At 43.3% G+C, this 18,963-nt stretch overlaps 1 protein-coding gene across 1 annotated transcript in view; it reads left to right on the forward strand.

The window, feature by feature from the left end:
- LOC123766981 (alpha-amylase 1-like) overlaps positions 1-18,963 on the forward strand; it is a 62,034-nt gene that overhangs the window by 32,683 nt on the left and 10,388 nt on the right. Inside the window, exon 4 of the mRNA XM_069307364.1 lies at positions 10,314-10,503. Coding sequence (XP_069163465.1) covers positions 10,314-10,503 — 190 coding nt within the window. The remainder of the gene's footprint in view (positions 1-10,313; positions 10,504-18,963) is intronic.

The raw sequence follows: 18,963 nt of genomic DNA on the forward strand, positions 1-18,963 counted from the left end.
CAGCGGCCTACCCCTCTCATCCAATCAGCGACGGTGTAGCATAGTCCCTAGGGCAACTCCAAGATGGCCGACCAACATGGCGGCTCATGATGTTTACCAAGATGGCGGCTGTCTCCATGACAACGACTCAAGTGGCCAGCGAGCGCGGGAGGCCCACAGCTTACCCCACGCCTGGGCCTAGCCGTTCCCGCGCAAAATTGTCTGGCTCCATGCCATACAATGAGATGATGCTATCAGCTCTAGCACTGTCCACAGACATGCCACCCCGGCCAGGGTAACATTTATGGACTGCTGATGACTGGGGCTCTCACATGAGCCCAAACACTAGATGTTTCGGTTGCTGGTTACCAAACTTAAGTCCGCCCACTTAACAAGTGCACTTAACAAGTGTACTGGCTCCCACAGGCATAAGAGCACTATTGTAAGTGAGCTGGTGAACCATCCCCTCACAACGTTGCACACAACTTACCTATGTGTCATTAAGACTCCGTAGCACATAACGTACCTTCATATCAGTAAAACCCCGTTGCACACAACTTACTTATGTGTCATTAAGACTCCGTAGCACACAACTTACCTTTGTTGTAATAACTCCAAATTGCTACTCCCCCTTACTCACATAAAAGCCCAGCTTAACACTGCTTGAAAGCTCACTGTGACCCTCACTGAGCTCCCAGCTAACTGTTAAACTGAAACATTAAATGAGGGGGAAGCAAGAGATGAAGGGTTATTAATTTTAAATAATGAATAATACTGAAACTTACGCTGCCAGAACCTTCCTGAAAGCTGAATGTGTCTGTATTACTGATTTACCAAGAAGGCCAGAAATTAATGATCATGAATCTTGAGGGATGTGGGAATCTTGGTAATAAATGATTGCTTGGGAATTCATTTGAAAACTTTACTTTACTAATTTAGATTCAAGGGCAACTTTAATATTCAAAATATAAAAATGGAGGTGGATTAAACACAAGGGGATTTCCAGTACAGCACATAAACACAACATAGAAAATCGATGCAGCATTAATAAAAGGGGAGACAGATAACTAAACAACAAAATAAATTAATGAAACTTTATTTAACAAAAGACACGATTAATTATAACAAATTGAAATATATCCGTCTCTAAATACATCCCTAAGAGGCAATATAAACGGGGTGCAATTACTTTGATGTACCAAAACTCAGACACACATTACCTTAGTCCTGCAATAACCGGCCACAGATGTTGAATGGCTGGTCTCCCAGGTCATTGGACCTGTCCCAAATTCCCCTCCTGACACACTAACTAAAATTTCCTCTGACTACTCCAGGGAGGCCTATCGTTCTTCCCTCGAGCTTGGCTCTGGGCTAGGAGCGCAAATCAATTCAAACCAAAGTTGGTTGTCCTGGTCCTTTGGCCAATGGGTGTCCGGCTCTACCCTGGGGGACTCAGCCTCTTGAGACTTTAGTCCAATCACTTGAGCCCCCAGGCCTAGTACCCTGGCACCACTAACCATTGAAACAAAAGCCCCTGCTCTTGGCCAGTGAAAAGCCTGACATCTACCCGGGGAGAGGGGGGGGGGGCGGTCCTCTCACAGAATCTGGAAATAAGCACTTATACCCAGATCGTGTGAAACAAACCTTGACTACCCAGCCACCCAAGAGAAGTTCGAGAGCACGGTTTTATGGCACTGAATTTATTGGTCCCCAACTTGTCCATGGCTATAGAAGAGGCAGGGAAGGGGGGAAAGAGTGGGGGTAGAGAGGGGAAAAGAGTGGGGGTGGAGAGGGGAAAAGAGTGGGGAAGAAGTGGGTTAAGAGAGGGCCAAAAATGAGAGGGACTCTCCAGCCACCAATGGTCTCTTGACTCCACGGTTTATGGCAAGAAAGGGCAACTGGGAGAATGAACAAGGAAGGAGGAGACAAACGAGGGGGAAAGGGGAGAAGCTTGGTCTGTGCACATACCATTACACCTTGTCAGTAAGACTCCGTAGCACACAACTTACCCTCTGTGTCAGTAAGACTCCGTAGCACACAACTTACCCTCTGTGTCAGTAAGACTCCGTAGCACACAACTTACCCTCTGTGTCAGTAAGACTCCGTAACACACAACTTACCCTCAGTGTCAGTAAGACTCCGTAGCACACAACTTACCCTCTGTGTCAGTAAGACTCCGTAACACACAACTTACCCTCAGTGTCAGTAAGACTCCGTAGCACACAACTTACCCTCTGTGTCAGTAAGACTCCGTAGCACACAACTTACCCTCTGTGTCAGTAAGACTCCGTAGCACACAACTTACCCTCTGTGTCAGTAAGACTCCGTAGCACACAACTTACCCTCTGTGTCAGTAAGACTCCGTAACACATAACTTACCCTCAGTGTCAGTAAGACTCCGTAGCACACAACTTACCCTCTGTGTCAGTAAGACTCCGTAGCACACAACTTACCCTCTGTGTCAGTAAGACTCCGTAGCACACAACTTACCCTCTGTGTCAGTAAGACTCCGTAACACACAACTTACCCTCAGTGTCAGTAAGACTCCGTAGCACACAACTTACCCTCTGTGTCAGTAAGACTCCGTAGCACACAACTTACCCTCTGTGTCAGTAAGACTCCGTAACACACAACTTACCCTCAGTGTCAGTAAGACTCCGTAGCACACAACTTACCCTCTGTGTCAGTAAGACTCCGTAGCACACAACTTACCCTCTGTGTCAGTAAGACTCCGTAACACACAACTTACCCTCAGTGTCAGTAAGACTCCGTAGCACACAACTTACCCTCTGTGTCAGTAAGACTCCGTAGCACACAACTTACCCTCTGTGTCAGTAAGACTCCGTAGCACACAACTTACCCTCAGTGTCAGTAAGACTCCGTAGCACACAACTTACCCTCTGTGTCAGTAAGACTCCGTAGCACACAACTTACCCTCAGTGTCAGTAAGACTCCGTAGCACACAACTTACCCTCTGTGTCACTAAGACTCCGTAAAGTACCTGTTCAACCACAAAAACCCGTTTACTAAAGTACTAAAGACTATCACCACGACTAAAGTGTGGGTAACAACTACACCAGTGACAGTGTGTGGGTACAGTACCACACTGTCTGCTGTACCAGTGACAGTGTGTGGGTACAGTACCACACTGTCTGCTGTACCAGTGACAGTGTGTGGGTACAGTACCACACAGTCTGCTGTACCAGTGACAGTGTGTGGGTACAGTACCACACTGTCTGCTGTACCAGTGACAGTGTGCGGGTATAGTACCACACTGTCTGCTGTACCAGTGACAGTGTGTGGGTACAGTACCACACTGTCTGCTGTACCAGTGACAGTGTGTGTGGGTACAGTACCACACAGTCTGCTGTACCAGTGACAGTGTGTGGGTACAGTACCACACTGTCTGCTGTACCAGTGACAGTGTGTGTGGGTACAGTACCACACAGTCTGCTGTACCAGTGACAGTGTGTGTGGGTACAGTACCCACACTGTCTGCTGTACCAGTGACAGTGTGTGGGTACAGTACCACACAGTCTGCTGTACCAGTGACAGTGTGCGGGTACAGGACCACACTGTCTGCTGTACCAGTGACAGTGTGCGGGTACAGGACCACACTGTCTGCTGTACCAGTGACAGTGTGTGGGTACAGTACCACACTGTCTGCTGTACCAGTGACAGTGTGTGGGTACAGTACCACACTGTCTGCTGTACCAGTGACAGTGTGTGGGTACAGTACCACACTGTCTGCTGTACCAGTGACAGTGTGTGGGTACAGTTGCTGCACACACTAGCCCGGACGGAATCTCACCATGGGTATTGAAAGAGTGTGAAGGAGCACTTTGCTTGCCACTCTCCATAGTGTATAGTAGGTCACTGGAGACGGGAGACCTACCAGAAATGTGGAAGACGGCTAATGTAGTCCCAATATATAAAAACGATGACAGGCAAGAGGCACTGAACTACAGGCCAGTGTCCTTAACTTGTATACTATGCAAGGTAATGGAGAAGATCGTGAGAAAAAACCTAGTAACACATCCGGAGAGAAGGGACTTTGTGTGAACATGGGTTCAGGGAGGGTAAATCTTGCCTTACAGGCTTAATAGAATTCTACGATCAGGTGACAAAGATTAAGCATGAAAGAGAAGGATGGGTGGACTGCATTTTTTTGGGACTGTCGGAAAGCCTTCGACACAGTTCCCCATAAAAGGCTGATGCATAAGCTGGAGAAACAGGCAGGACTAACTGGTAGTGCTCTCCAGTGGATAAGGGAGTACCTAAGCAATAGGAAGCAGAGAGTTACAGTGAGGGGTGAGACCTCAGATTGGTGTGAAGTCGCCAGTGGACTCCCGCAAGGCTCTGTACTCGGACCTATCCTGTTTCTGATATACGTAAATGATCTCCCAGAGGGTATAGACTCATTCCTTTCAATGTTTGCTGACGACGCCAAAATTATGAGAAGGATTAACACAGAGAAGGACAGTTTGAGGCTTCAAGAAGAACTGGACAAGCTGAAGGAATGGTCGAACAAATGGTTGTTACCCAAGCAAATGTGATGTAATGAAGATAGGTGTAGGGAGCAGGAGACCAGATACAAGGTATCATTTGAGAGTTGAAATACTTCAAGAGTCAGAGAGAAAGACCTGGGGGTTGATATCACGTCAGATCTGTCATCTGAAGCCCATATCAAGAGGATAGCATCAGCGGCACATGCCAGGTTGGCTAACATAAGAACGGCCTTTAGAAACTTGTGTAAGGAATCTTTCAGACCTTTGTATACCACATATGTCAGACCAATCCTGGAGTATGCGGTTCCAGCATGCAGTCCATATCTAGTCAAGCATAAGACTAAACTGGAAAAGGTTCAAAGGTTTGCCACCAGACTAGTACCCAAACTGAGGGGTATGAGCTACGAGGAGAGACTACGGGAATTAAACCTCACGTCACTGGGAGACAGAAGAGTTAGAGGGGACATGATCACCACATACAAGATTCTCAGAGGAATTGATAGGGTAGATAAAGACAGACTATTTAATACAAGAGGCACACGCACGAGGGGACACAGGTGGAAATTAAGTGCCCAAATGAGCCACAGAGATATTAGAAAGAATTTTTTCGGTTTCAGTAGTAGACAAATGGAATGCATTAGGAAGTGATGTGGTGGAGACTGACTCCATTCACAGCTTCAAGTGTAGATATGATAGAGCCCAGCAGGTTCAGAAACCTGTACATTAGTTAATTGACAGTTGAGAGGCGGGACCAAAGAGCCAGAGCTCAACCCCCGCAAGCACAACTAGGTAAGTAAGCTATGTGAGTACAGTACCACACAGACAGTGTGCAGGTACTGTTCCACAGACAGTGTGCGGGGAACAATACCTCACAGACTGCTGTAGCTACAACTGTCCTGTAGGTTCCTGGACCAGACTACCTGTCACCTGTACCGGGTGATGACGAGATATACTCCAGGTCGGACGGCTGATCAACTATCAACACAGGAAACACTTCAAGAACACAAAATGTAGATAATAACTGTAATGCCAGTAAGGTCGGCCTGTCATTCATCCCTGCACATACACACACTCTCCTCCACTGTTGATGCTCCCATGGTATCTCCCATGTTAGATGCTCCCATGTTAGATGCTCCCATGGTATCTCCCATGTTAGATGCTCCCATGTTATCTCCCATGTTAGATGCTCCCATGTTATCTCCCATGTTAGATGTCCCCATGTTATCTCCCATGTTAGATGCTCCTATGTTATCTCCTATGTTAGATGCTCCCATGTTATCTTCTATGTTAGATGCTCCCATGTTAGATGCCACCATGTTATCTCCCATGTTAGATGCTCCCATGTTATCTTCCATGTTAGATGCTCCCATGTTAGATGCCACCATGTTATCTCCCATGTTAGATGTCCCCATGTTATCTCCCATGTTAGATGCTCCCGTGTTAGATGCTCCCATGTTAGATGCTCCCATGTTATCTCCCATGTTAGATGCTCCCATGTTATCTCCAATGATAGATGTCCCCATGTTATCTCCCATATTAGATGCTCCCATGTTATCTCCCATCATAGATGTTCCTGTGTTATCTCACATATTAGAGACTCCCATGTTATCTCCCATGTTAGATGCTCCCATGTTATCTCCCATGATAGATGCTCCCATGTTATCTCCAATGTTAGATGCTCCCATGTTATCTTCCATGTTAGATGCTCCCATGTTAGATGCTCCCATGTTATCTCCAATGTTAGATGCTCCCATGTTATCTCCCATGTTAGATGTGCCCATGTTATCTCCCATGATAGTTACTCCCATGGTATCTCCCATGATAGATGTTCTCATGTTTGATGTTCCCATGTTAGATGTGCCCATGTTATCTCCCATGTTAGATACTCCCATGCTATCTTCCATGTTAGATGCTCCCATGTTATCTCCCATGTTAGATACTCCCATGCTATCTCCCACGTTAGATGCTCCCATGTTATCTCCCATGTTAGATGCTCCCATGTTAGATGCTCCCATGTTATCTCCCATGTTAGATGCTCCCATGGTATCTCCCATGAGAGATGCTCCCATGTTATCTCCAATGTTAGATGCTCCCATGTTATCTCCCATGTTAGATGTGCCCATGTTATCTCCCATGTTAGATACTCCCATGCTATCTCCCATGTTATCTCCCATGTTAGATGCTCCCATGTTATCTCCCATGTTAGATGCTCCCATGTTATCTCCCATGTTATATACTCCCATGCTATCTCCCATGTTATCTCCCATGTTAGATGCTCCCATGTTAGATACTCCCATGTTGTCTCCCATGCTATCTCCCATGTTATCTCCCATGTTAGATGCTCCCATGTTTGATGCTCCCATGTTATCTCCCATGTTATATACTCCCATGCTATCTCCCATGTTAGATGCTCCCATGTTATCTCCCATGTTAGATGCTCCCATGTCATGTCCCATGTTAGATGCTCCCATCTAGAGCACGCGGAGACATGCCAGTATACACAGTTGACACAGTGGCAGGTGTAACTGGGTGAACACGTGCGACGAACAGGTGTGGCCACACGTGGCCAGGCTGGGTGGTGGGGGACATGACACACACAGGTGTGGCCACACGTGGCCAGGCTGGGTGGTGGGGGACATGACACACACAGGTGTGGCCACACGTGACCAGGCTGGGTGGTGGGGGACATGACACACACAGGTGTGGCCACACGTGGCCAGGCTGGGTGGTGGGGGACATGACACACACAGGTGTGGCCACACGTGGCCAGGCTGGGTGGTGGGGGACATGACACACACAGGTAAATGGCTGCTAAAGTTCAACTCAGGAAAGTGTAAAGTAATGAAATTTGGCGAAGGTAGCAGAAGGCTGAACACAAGGTACCATCTGGGAGGTAAAACCCTGCAAGAGTCAAATAGAGAGAAAGATCTGGGGGTCGATATCACACCGAACCTGCTCCCAGAGGCTCACATCAAAAGGATATCATCAGCGGCATATGCTAGACTGGCCAACATAAGAACTGCCTTTAGAAACATGTGTAAGGAATCGTTCAGGACCCTGTATGCCACTTATGTAAGACCAATCCTGGAGTATGCAGCTCCAGCCTGGAGTCCATACCTAGTTAAACACAAGACGAAGTTAGAGAAGATTCAGAGGTATGCCACCAGACTGGTCCCGGAACTGAGAGGAATGAGCTACGTTGTGTCTCACGAAGTCTCGTTGTTTGTGATTGTTATCACGTGGAAACACAATCACTGGCATTCTCGTTGCTTGCTTGATATCTCGTATAGATACAATTTCTGGCAGTCTCATTGCTTGTGCTTGATATCACGTGGAGACAATCGGTCTTTCTCCCTTTCTCTATCCTTAAGTCACTCGTTCACTACAGTTAATTAACTGATAACCCAACCGGATTCTGCGGCGATTGAGATAAATGAACTAACCAGGTGACAAGTTATTTCTTAATACGCGTCTGTTAGGCAGGTGATATGCCTAACAGACGGCTAGTGGCCTATAGCAGATTTTCCACGTTCTACAAGTAAACACGACGACTACATTCTGACGTTTGCGGGGCACCCTTGGGTGCTGGAGGCGCCTCAACGTACTCTGGTCCATTATTGGAAATTGAATAATTGGCCATTATTCCAAAAATCCTGAGTTTACCGGACAGGAGACCGGAGAGAACCGTAGGGCGTGTAGAAGTACAATATCCTACCAGGACAGGTGTAAGGAACCAATGAATGGTAACAAGATCGTGGCCTGTCACTTGAATAGTCCTGAAACCACTTGGGGTGTACTATAGAATACACGGGAGCAAGGGCGGGACACTCGTGGTATTAACACATCTCACTAAGGGACTGACGGAGGGGAGGAGTGCTGAATAATTAAGGGCATTAGGTCACTAGGGGTCAAAGGGAAGGGTAAGCCCAATATCACTAAGACAGGTACAACCATTAACAGACACTGGAATGACACTTGAATATATGACTTTATTTGACATCATTAAATAGGCATTTCCTAACTATATTCCCTAACCGAGGCAAAGATAATTTAATGACAATGTACTTTGCACAAGAGAGCCGTACTTACTTATCCGGGTATTTCACGTGACTTCGAGATGTTGTTCTTCCCAAGAGTCATACACACACTTCCACAGGGCCCCGTCTTATAGCAACCACAGGGCCCCGTCTTATAGCAACCACAGGGCCCCGTCTAATAGCAATCACAGGGCCCCGTCTTATAGCAATCACAGGGGCCCCGTCTTATAGCAATCACAGGGCCCCCCGTCTTATAGCAACCACAGGGCCCCGTCTAATAGCAAGAACGAAAAGTGTTAAGAATGTCATCAATACGGCGTCAACAGATGGTCATCAATTCTGCGTCATCAAAACAGTCACAATACAAAGTCATTAATACAGTGCTATCAGCATAGGAACACGAACACAAGGTCATTAGAACAAGGTCATCAATTCAGCGTCATCAACACAGGTTCTTCAACACAGGATCATCAACACAGGATCATCAACATAGGGATCATTAACAGAAAATGGTCAACACTGGATCAACAACACAGCATTAACAGCACAGGGTCATCAACACAAACTCCAGGAGATGATAAACAAATGGTTCATAGAATTCAATCCCAACAAGTGTAAGGTATTGAAAGTTAGAAAAGGAGAAAGAAGATTCAGGTGTGGATATAATGCCATCACTATCTCCAGAGGTACACATAAATAGTGTAACATCAGCAGCATATGGGATGCTAGTAGTCATTTGACGACTTTTAGAAACCTAAACCAGAGCACTCTCAAGGCTAGCTATACAGCCTTGTTAGACCAGTTCTGAAATATGTATCACCAGTCTGGACGCTGCACTTTGTGGGGCATAGAACAAAAATATAAATGTATGCTATATGATTAGTGCCAGAGCTACGAGGACTAAGCTACGAGGAAAGATCTCACAACCCTAGAAGAGAAGAGAGAAGAGGCAAAGAGGCAGAGGGGACATGATTGCAACATACAGGATACTGAAGGGAATTGAAAAGATGGATTACAGCCTCTTTAATATGTGAGAGAAAGTTTAACGTGATGACATGCATGGAAGCAGGAAACAATTGTTTCGAAGAAATGTAAGGAAATACTCGTACTCTCTAAGGTGGGGCCAACAAGCGCAATGCATTGAAAAAAGAAGTTGTGGAAGCCACCTCCATCTATAACGTTAAAGTAAGATTCGACCAGGAAGTTGAACATTAGGATAGTTCAAGTAGGTTCAACAAGGCTAGTAGGTTAGGCAGTAAGACCTAGACATCACTTCTCCATGGACACTGTTAAGTACTAATTGGTAACTCAGTACAGGATCATCAACACAGGGTCATCAACACATTTCATCAACTTATGGTCATCAACACATTTCATCAACTTATGGTCATCAACACATTTCATCAACTTATGGTCATCAACACATTTCATCAACTTATGGTCATCAACACATTTCATCAACTTATGGTCATCAACACATTTCATCAACTTATGGTCATCAACACATTTCATCAACTTATGGTCATCAACACATTTCATCAACTTATGGTCATCAACACAGGGTCATCAACTTATGATCATGAACACAGAGTAATCAATACAGCGTTATCAGCAGAGAGTCGTCTTAAAAACTAATCCCTCAGTAACCATTATGTAATATTTGTGTTAGATATTTCATGTTGATTATATTATCAGCTACTGATACAAGGTATCTATATTATTATCAATTTCCCAAAATTATAAACAATAGGCCTTTGGTTGTTGTTTCTTACTGCTTTCTGGCCGCCAGGATTTATGTGGACTGCGTCTTCAACCACATGAGCGGGTGGTGGGCTGAGGGGACGCCTACCACCGGAGGAACATCATTTGACTATGGCTCCGAGTCCTACCCCGGGGTCCCATATTCTGGCTTCGATTTCAACGATGCAAACTGCAACTCTTCCAATGGCGGCATTGAAAGCTATGCAGACGCTAAACAGGTAAAGTAAATTATCTTGTATATATATATATATATATATATATATATATATATATATATATATATATATATATATATATATATATATATATATATATATATATATATATGTCGTACCTAGTAGCCAGAACGCACTTCTGAACCTACTATGCAAGGCCCGATTTGCCTAATAAGCCAAGTTTTCCTGAATTAATATATTTTCTCTAATTTTTTTCTTATGAAATGATAAAGCTACCCATTTCATTATGTATGAGGTCAATTTTTTTTATTGGAGTTAAAATTAACGTAGATATATGACCGAACCTAACCAACCCTACCTAACCTAACCTATCTTTATAGGTTAGGTTAGGTAGCCGAAAAAGTTAGGTTAGGTTAGGTAAGTTAGGTAGTCGAAAAACAATTAATTCATGAAAACTTGGCTTATTAGGCAAATCGGGCCTTGCATAGTAGGCTGAGAAGTGAGTTCTGGCTACTAGGTACGACATATACATATATATATATATATATATATATATATATATGTCGTACCTAGTAGCCAGAACTCACTTCTCAGCCTACTATTCAAGGCCCGATTTGCCTAATAAGCCAAGTTTTCCTGAATTAATATATTTACTATAATTTTTTTCTTATGAAATGATAAAGCAACCCTTTTCTCTATGTATGAGGTCAATTTTTTTTTATTGGAGTTAAAATTAACGTAGATATATGACCGAACTTAACCAACCCTACCTAACCTAACCTAACCTATATTTATAGGTAAGGTTAGGTTAGGTAGCCCCAAAAAGCTAGGTTAGGTTAGGTTAGGTAGGTTAGGTAGACGAAAAAAACATTAATTCATGAAAACTTGGCTTATTAGGCAAATCGGGCCTTGAATAGTAGGCTGAGAAGTGCGTTCTGGCTATTAGGTACGACATATATATATATATATATATATATATATATATATATATATATATATATATATATATATATATATATATATATATGCGAACAAGCCTGAATGGTCCCCAGGACTATATGCGAATGAAAAACTCACACCCCAGAAGTGACTCGAACCCATACTCCCAGAAGCAACGCAACTGGTAACTACAGGGCGCCTTAATCCACTTGACCATCACGGCCGTCAAAAGGAAGTGATAGCCGAGGCTATTTGAGCCACTTCCCCGACGGCAACTCGGATGGTAATCTTGGGCATAGCATTTCACCAAATCATTTCATATATATATATATATATATATATATATATATATATATATATATATATATATATATATATATATATATATATATATATATATATTTTTTTTTTTTTTTTTAATTTGTGAGGGTACCACCTCTGGTGCCAATGTGGGGACCCATAGCCTCGGAGAAGAAAATAAAAAGTACTCAGAGAAGACCTTGTGGTTTCTCACTGAACACTAATATTATCTTCTCCTACCACCCCTCTTCTTTTGTATGTACATATATATATATTTGCTTTATTTGAACTTTGTTACAAAAAAAGAGTTACATATAGGTTACAAAGATGGTTATCATAGGTTGTCGAGTTCCTCCAGCTCCTCAGATGGCGGGCAGGAACCCTGGATGCAGTGCGCATTTCCCCTCTGTATCGCCACGCTGAGGCGCTGGAAAAGAAAGCTGGCAGCTCTAGGGTCCCTTGTTGTTTCAATGAGCCTAGAACCCAGTTCCTTCAAAAAACTGGTAGCACTTTTACCCCAGGCGCCGAGTGTCTCAGAAGCAATGGGGACAAAATTGTAGTGGTGATCCAGTTCTCTATACTTACAGGATTTGGCTGCTTCCCTGTGGGTGGCAGCGCCACCTGGTTGTGCAACACTGAGGTCAATGTAGGTGTTAGCCAGGGTTGATACGCACGTGTAGTCCCATACCAACTGCTTGCCATTCTTCCAGGGGTTCACTGTGATACCATCCGGGTGACCAATAAGAGCATCAGAGTTACGGGGCGTTAGGTAACGGGGCTCTCTTTCAGCTGGGCATCCAGCTGTGGTGAGGCTCCTCTTGATGATGTCGTTAACTTCACTGTGCCTCGAGTGCCATCCCCCTGTGCTTTGGCAGAGTAGGCCATGGTGGCCGTACCTGTCAGCCACCACCTCGCCGCAAAAACACCTATATCTGGTGTGGATTGGGGCAGCAAGGCGGAGGGCTACAGCAATTCGGAGGGCGTGTGGTGTGAGACGCGTGCCAGTTGCCGACATTGGGGTTGCTAACAGGAAATCCCCTGCATGTGGGGCTGCTACTGCTGTGAGGCGAGCAATGTCGTGTTGTGTTATTGCAGCACCCAGGCACTCTGCAGCAACTTGGTCTACAATGGGGCCATCCCAGCTGGATTGCTTGTGGGCTTTTGGGGATGATGGTTGAGGTGATGGGCCTGCACGAGAGGCCCACTCAGTGGCACAGCGTGTAAAATTGGGATCATGTACACCTGCCAGCTGATGTAAGTGGGCAGGTAGAATTTCCTTCATAAGGTCGTCGGATGCTGATAAGGAGGACAGGAAGGCTGGAACAGCGATTTGCGTTGCTGTTCGAACTCCGAGGCCCCCAAGTCTTACGGGAAGAGAGGCTTGTTTCCACTGTAGGTCATCAAGAGAGAGGTTAAGGGCTTTTTCTAACATTGATTTCAGTAACCGGTCATACTCACTTAGTTTTTGGCTACTGTAAGATAGTGAATACCTCAGAAAGTAGGTTAACCTGGGGAGGGACAGACATCTGGTGATGAGGTAGAGTGCATCATGAGCATCAATATCCTCAATCCTCCCATCCATCCTCTTAAGGTCGGCGATTTTCTTATCAAGGACCTCATCGATGGCTTTCAACCCCAGGGGAGCTCCTAGGAGTGTGCTGTCTTCAGGTTTAGTTTTATGGATATTTGGCAGAAGACCCTCTATTCTCTCTACGATGCCCTGGTTGGAACATATTATTTCACATTTAGAAGGGTTCAGGGTGAGGCCTAAAACTGCACCTTGCTCCTGGATTTTTCTGATGTCCTCCAGGAGGGAGTCTTGGGAACCAGCTAGTGTACCATCATCCAAGAACCAGATGTTAAGCTCGCTGGACAGGACCTCTGTGACTTGTTTGATGACTAAGCAGAAAAGGAGAAGAGCAAGGGGATCACCCTGTTGGACGCCTTCTCGCGAGTCAATTTCATGTTCGCCAAAAAGTAGCTTAAGATCCATACTGTAGCATGAATGTACAAAAGGGTAGAGGGAAGGGAAATGACTATGACCGCACGGAGTACAGCATCCCTCCGCACCAAATTGAAGGCATTTTTGAAATCTAGCTTGATAAGGGCCTTTTCGTCTTTGATGTTGGCGATGAAGGCTCGAGCTGCATGGGCTGCCGCCTCACACCCTTGTGGAATGCCGAACCCGAGCTGTTTTGGCTTCAGCATGTTGGCCGCTGCATCACTAACTGTTCTTGCAGCTGCCTTTGCGACGAGACGCCGGAGAGAATTGCCCACAGCTATTGGCCTGATCCCTCCATCCTTTTTCTTTAGAGCACAGAGAGATGCTTCAAAAAAGATAGGTCTTATGGACGCTGGTATGTTGCCAGCTAGACATGTGTTGGTGAATCTGGTTAGTTCCACCAAGAGGTTCTTTGCAATGTCACCCAGTGCAGGGTTGAGCATTTGCTTGAGATGGTTGGGTTTTTAGTCCTGTGAACCCACCTGCGAGGCACTACACATCAAGAAGTCAACACCAGCAATCAACAGCCAATTAATGCACAACTATATTCTACCCACTTCAAGACTCCACTCCAATATAGAAGCATCAAGAAATATGGACCAATAGGCTTTCTACAATTACTTCCATTCAATACCCATTGTTTCGTGTTCTGTCATGTGTTTGAATTTAATACCCATTCAATACCCATTGTTTCGTGTTCTGTCTTGTGTTGGAATTTAATGCCCATTGAATACCCATTGTTGAAAGTTCGTTTTTCACCTCATCCACCTCACCCAAATGTAGATATAAACCTCGAAGATTTGTAAGCTCTATTCAGTTTCAGTTGTGTGTTTGTAAACTAAAGTCTTTGAAAATGTAATAAGTTTTACGAAACGCGCTCAAGTGTCGCGTCAGACTAGAAATAAAAATGAATTTTGGAGAATTGATCTTTGAATTACCATCAACAGTGAAAAGAAACGTAAGAAAGATAGAGAAAATTCGTGTTAGAATTATTAATCTTACTTTTTCGGTCATATTTAATAATATATATATATATATTATATATATATATATATATATATATATATATATATATATATATATATATATATATATATATATATATATATATATATATATATATATATATGTATGTGTGTGTGTGTGTATATCACGAAAATAAACACGTGATTTAAAAATGTGACAATGTCAGACCACGGAAGAAAAATGAAACAGGAATTTCCTTAAGTACTTTCGTATATTAATACATCTTCAGAAGGAGTGATTTTACAGATCGAGTGATGGGTATAAATAGGCAGGAGAGAATGGTGAAGTGAGGTGAGGTACAATACGTGGACAACGCAGACGGCCCATTGGCCCATCAGATGCAGCCAATTGGCCCATCTGATGTAGCCCAATGGCCCATCTGATACAGCAAACATACACAGGCACAATACATAGATAATTATAGCATAAAATGGTAAATATATATAATGAATTAGTGAGACAAATGTTTTCCAATGATCCTACTTAAATCGCCCTTTAACTGATTAATAGATCAGTTAAATGTGCAATCATTGTGCAGAGACACCAAAACAACGTCTCCAAACCCCAAGGTGGAAGATAGCATTCCCACCACAGTACAGTACTGCAAGGTGCAACAAACAAAGAGTGTCCAATCGGCAAAGTCTAAAGGTAATATGACTTTGCCTACTGCCCAAATTACCATCCAGAATAAGAGGGCCAAGGTCCATACCCGTGGGTTGTTTGACCAAGGGTCCCAGAGAACATATGTTACTAAAAGGTTGGCAGATGAACTACAATTAAGGCCTGTAGCCCAGATGTCATTCAACATCTCAGGGTTTGTAACAGATGCAGGACCTCAAGTCTACCAGGTGGTACAACCATCAGTACGCTTAGGCAGGTACGTCTGTCGAGTACAAGCCATTGTGGTGGACAAAATACCAGTAGACCTACAAGTTCAAGGTCTGAGAGCAACAGCCAAATTCCTGAGAGATAGAGGAATAAAATTGGCAGATAATATTAAGTCTGATCACCTCACCGACTTCGGTCTCCTTGTAGGGACAGACTATTGTCATCGATTCATCGGTAGCCCTACTAAATATCAGGGCATAACCATGTTAAACTCTGCAGGAGGTAAATTACTCTCAGGCCCAGTATCAAGCCTGAGGAGACCTATGCCTGCAGATAAACAATACCAATAGAAATCTAAATTTGTCAGCTGATTAAAATTTCTCCAGTAGCATTATACTAAGGAGATTACAGCTGACTATAGTAACAGAGGTTGATGTTAGTGTCATCATTTGAAGCTGAAGATGAGTTCATGAGGCCTCAGTGGCAAATCAGTGAACAGTAGCCTAAACAGCTACAAGTCACTGCGGCCAATGTCACTGAACCCACTGCAGTCTCAGAACCATACTTTACTTTAATGATGAGCTATTCAATCTTCTGAATCAATTAACTAAATTAAACCCCAATAAAGCTGATGACTGATTTGATACATTTATTATTTAATCAAGATGTATTCCATGGGCCTCAGTGTTTATATATCAGTGACCAGTTACCTGAAGAAACTTCAAGTTATAATATCATACAGACAGATAATAATAACTGCTGTATTGTATAAACAAGTTACCCATAGAAAATGTAATTTGTAGTGGAATTCCCGTCTATAGAAAACGGGATATCATTACCACACACTATTATATATTCACCACCTATTATGGTGGGAATTATTCTTAAATACATTAGTCTTTGGACTTTACCATCATAAAAACATCTCATATAAATTAACTTAATTATCAATATTAAAGTAGAGTAAATGTGACCCTTCTATCACTTACTGTCATCTGGACAATGTAGGCCAGTAGCGTCAGTGAGGAAGGAGGGGCAGCCATTGTTTAGACTAAGACCAGAGGCTCACGGGAGCAAATACGGCTCCTGTTAATTTTACTTGGACGAAGTGTTATGGAAACCAAAGGTGTACCATTATCAACACGCTGTCAACAAATTCAAGTTTAGTGTTCTACCGAAACCCATTTATCTATCATTTATGGCCATTAATGTCATTAGCTTCTGGCTTCACAGCTACCGCCCTTTTGACAGGTCAAGACGAGGAAGCATGCTTTGTGCATCAGTTACCAGGGTGATGGAAGCTACCTCAAAGAGGGAAAATGTGGTGTCTACATCCTGGTTATATCTGGTGGACTAAGGCCTGCTGTACAATAAGATAAGGAACCTCTTCAATGTATGTAGTCCTATTACTGTAGTTTGATTGGCTGCATATATATAAATTTAATAAAAACCCCTAATGTGTAGAGGATCGATTTGTGAGATTATGAGATTATTGCAGAAATACAGTCCACTTATCATTATACAAATTGCTATCGAAGTATATAAATTAACGTAAATATAAATTCTATATAAATTCATATAAATTAAATATATATAAATCTCACAGGTCGGTTCCCACAATATATATATATATATATATATATATATATATATATATATATATATATATATATATATATATATATATTATTAAATATGACTGAAAAAGTAAGATTAATAATTCTAACACGAATTTTCTCAATATTTCGTACATTTCTTTCGCTGTTGGAGGTAATTCAAAAATCAATTCTCCAAAATTCATTTTTATTTCTAGTCTGACGCGACACTTGAGCGCGTTTCGTAAAACTTATTACATTTTCAAAGACTTTAGTTTAAACATACACAACTGAATAGAACTTACACAACTCCGATTTGTTTATATCTACATTTGAGTGAGGTGGATGGGGTGAGGTGGTATTTAATAAGGTATTAATTTCATCAACACAAGACAGAACACGAAACAATGGGTATTGAATAGAAGTGATTGTAGAAAGCCTATTGGTCCATATTTCTTGATGCTTCTATATTGGAGCGGAGTCTTGAGGTGGGTAGAATATAGTTGTGCATTAATTGGCTGTTGATTGCTGGTGTTGACTTCTTGATGTGTAGTGCCTCGCAAACGTCAAGCCGCCTGCTGTCGCTGTATCTATCGATGATTTCTGTGTTGTTTACTAGGATTTCTCTGGCGATGGTTTGGTTGTGGGAAGAGATTATATGTTCCTTAATGGAGCCCTGTTGCTTATGCATCGTTAAACGCCTAGAAAGAGATGTTGTTGTCTTGCCTATATACTGGGTTTTTTGGAGCTTACAGTCTCCAAGAGGGCATTTGAAGGCATAGACGACGTTGGTCTCTTTTAAAACGTTCTGTTTTGTGTCTGGAGAGTTTCTCATGAGTAGGCTGGCCGTTTTTCTGGTTTTATAGTAAATCGTCAGTTGTATCCTCTGATTTTTGTCTGTAGGGATAACGTTTCTATTAACAATATCTTTCAGGACCCTTTCCTCCGTTTTATGAGCTGTGGAAAAGAAGTTCCTGTAAAATAGTCTAATAGGGGGTATAGGTGTTGTGTTGGTTGTCTCTTCAGAGGTTGCATGGCGTTTCACTTTCCTTCTTATGATGTCTTGGACGAAACCATTGGAGAAGCCGTTGTTGACTAGGACCTGCCTTACCCTACAGAGTTCTTTGCCGACTTGCTTCCATTCTGAGCTGTGGCTGAGAGCACGGTCGACATATGCGTTAACAACACTCCTCTTGTACCTATCTGGGCAGTCGCTTTTGGCATTTAGGCACATTCCTATGTTCGTTTCCTTAGTGTAGACTGCAGTGTGGAAATCTCGCTCTTTTCCATGACTGTTACATCTAGAAAGGGCAGCTTCCCATCCTTTTCCATCTCGTTAGTGAAACGCAGCACGGAACTCCGCTGAAATGCCTCCTTCAGCTCCTGCAGATGGCTGATATCAGGTACGTGTGTAAAAATGTTGTCAACATACCTGCAGTATATGGCCGGTTTCAAGTTCATGTCGACTAAGACTTTTTGCTTGATAGTACCCATGTAGATGTTTGCAAACAGGACACCTAGGGGAGAACCCATGGCGACCCCATCTACTTGCTTATACATGTGCCCATCCGGGCTCAAGAAGGGTGCCTCTTTAGTACAAGCTTGGAGTAGTTTCCTTAGGATATTTTCTGGTATGTCAAGAGGAGTACAGGCTGGATCACGATACACTCTGTCGGCTATCATCCCGATTGTCTCGTCCACTGGTACGTTGGTGAACAGCGATTCTACGTCCAACGAGGCTCTTATTTCTGTGGCCCGTGTGCCCCGCAGTAAGTCAACAAATTCCTTTGGCGACTTCAGGCTGAAGGCGCA

Source organism: Procambarus clarkii, chromosome 60, assembly GCF_040958095.1.
Source record: "Procambarus clarkii isolate CNS0578487 chromosome 60, FALCON_Pclarkii_2.0, whole genome shotgun sequence".
Taxonomy (NCBI): domain Eukaryota; kingdom Metazoa; phylum Arthropoda; class Malacostraca; order Decapoda; family Cambaridae; genus Procambarus; species Procambarus clarkii.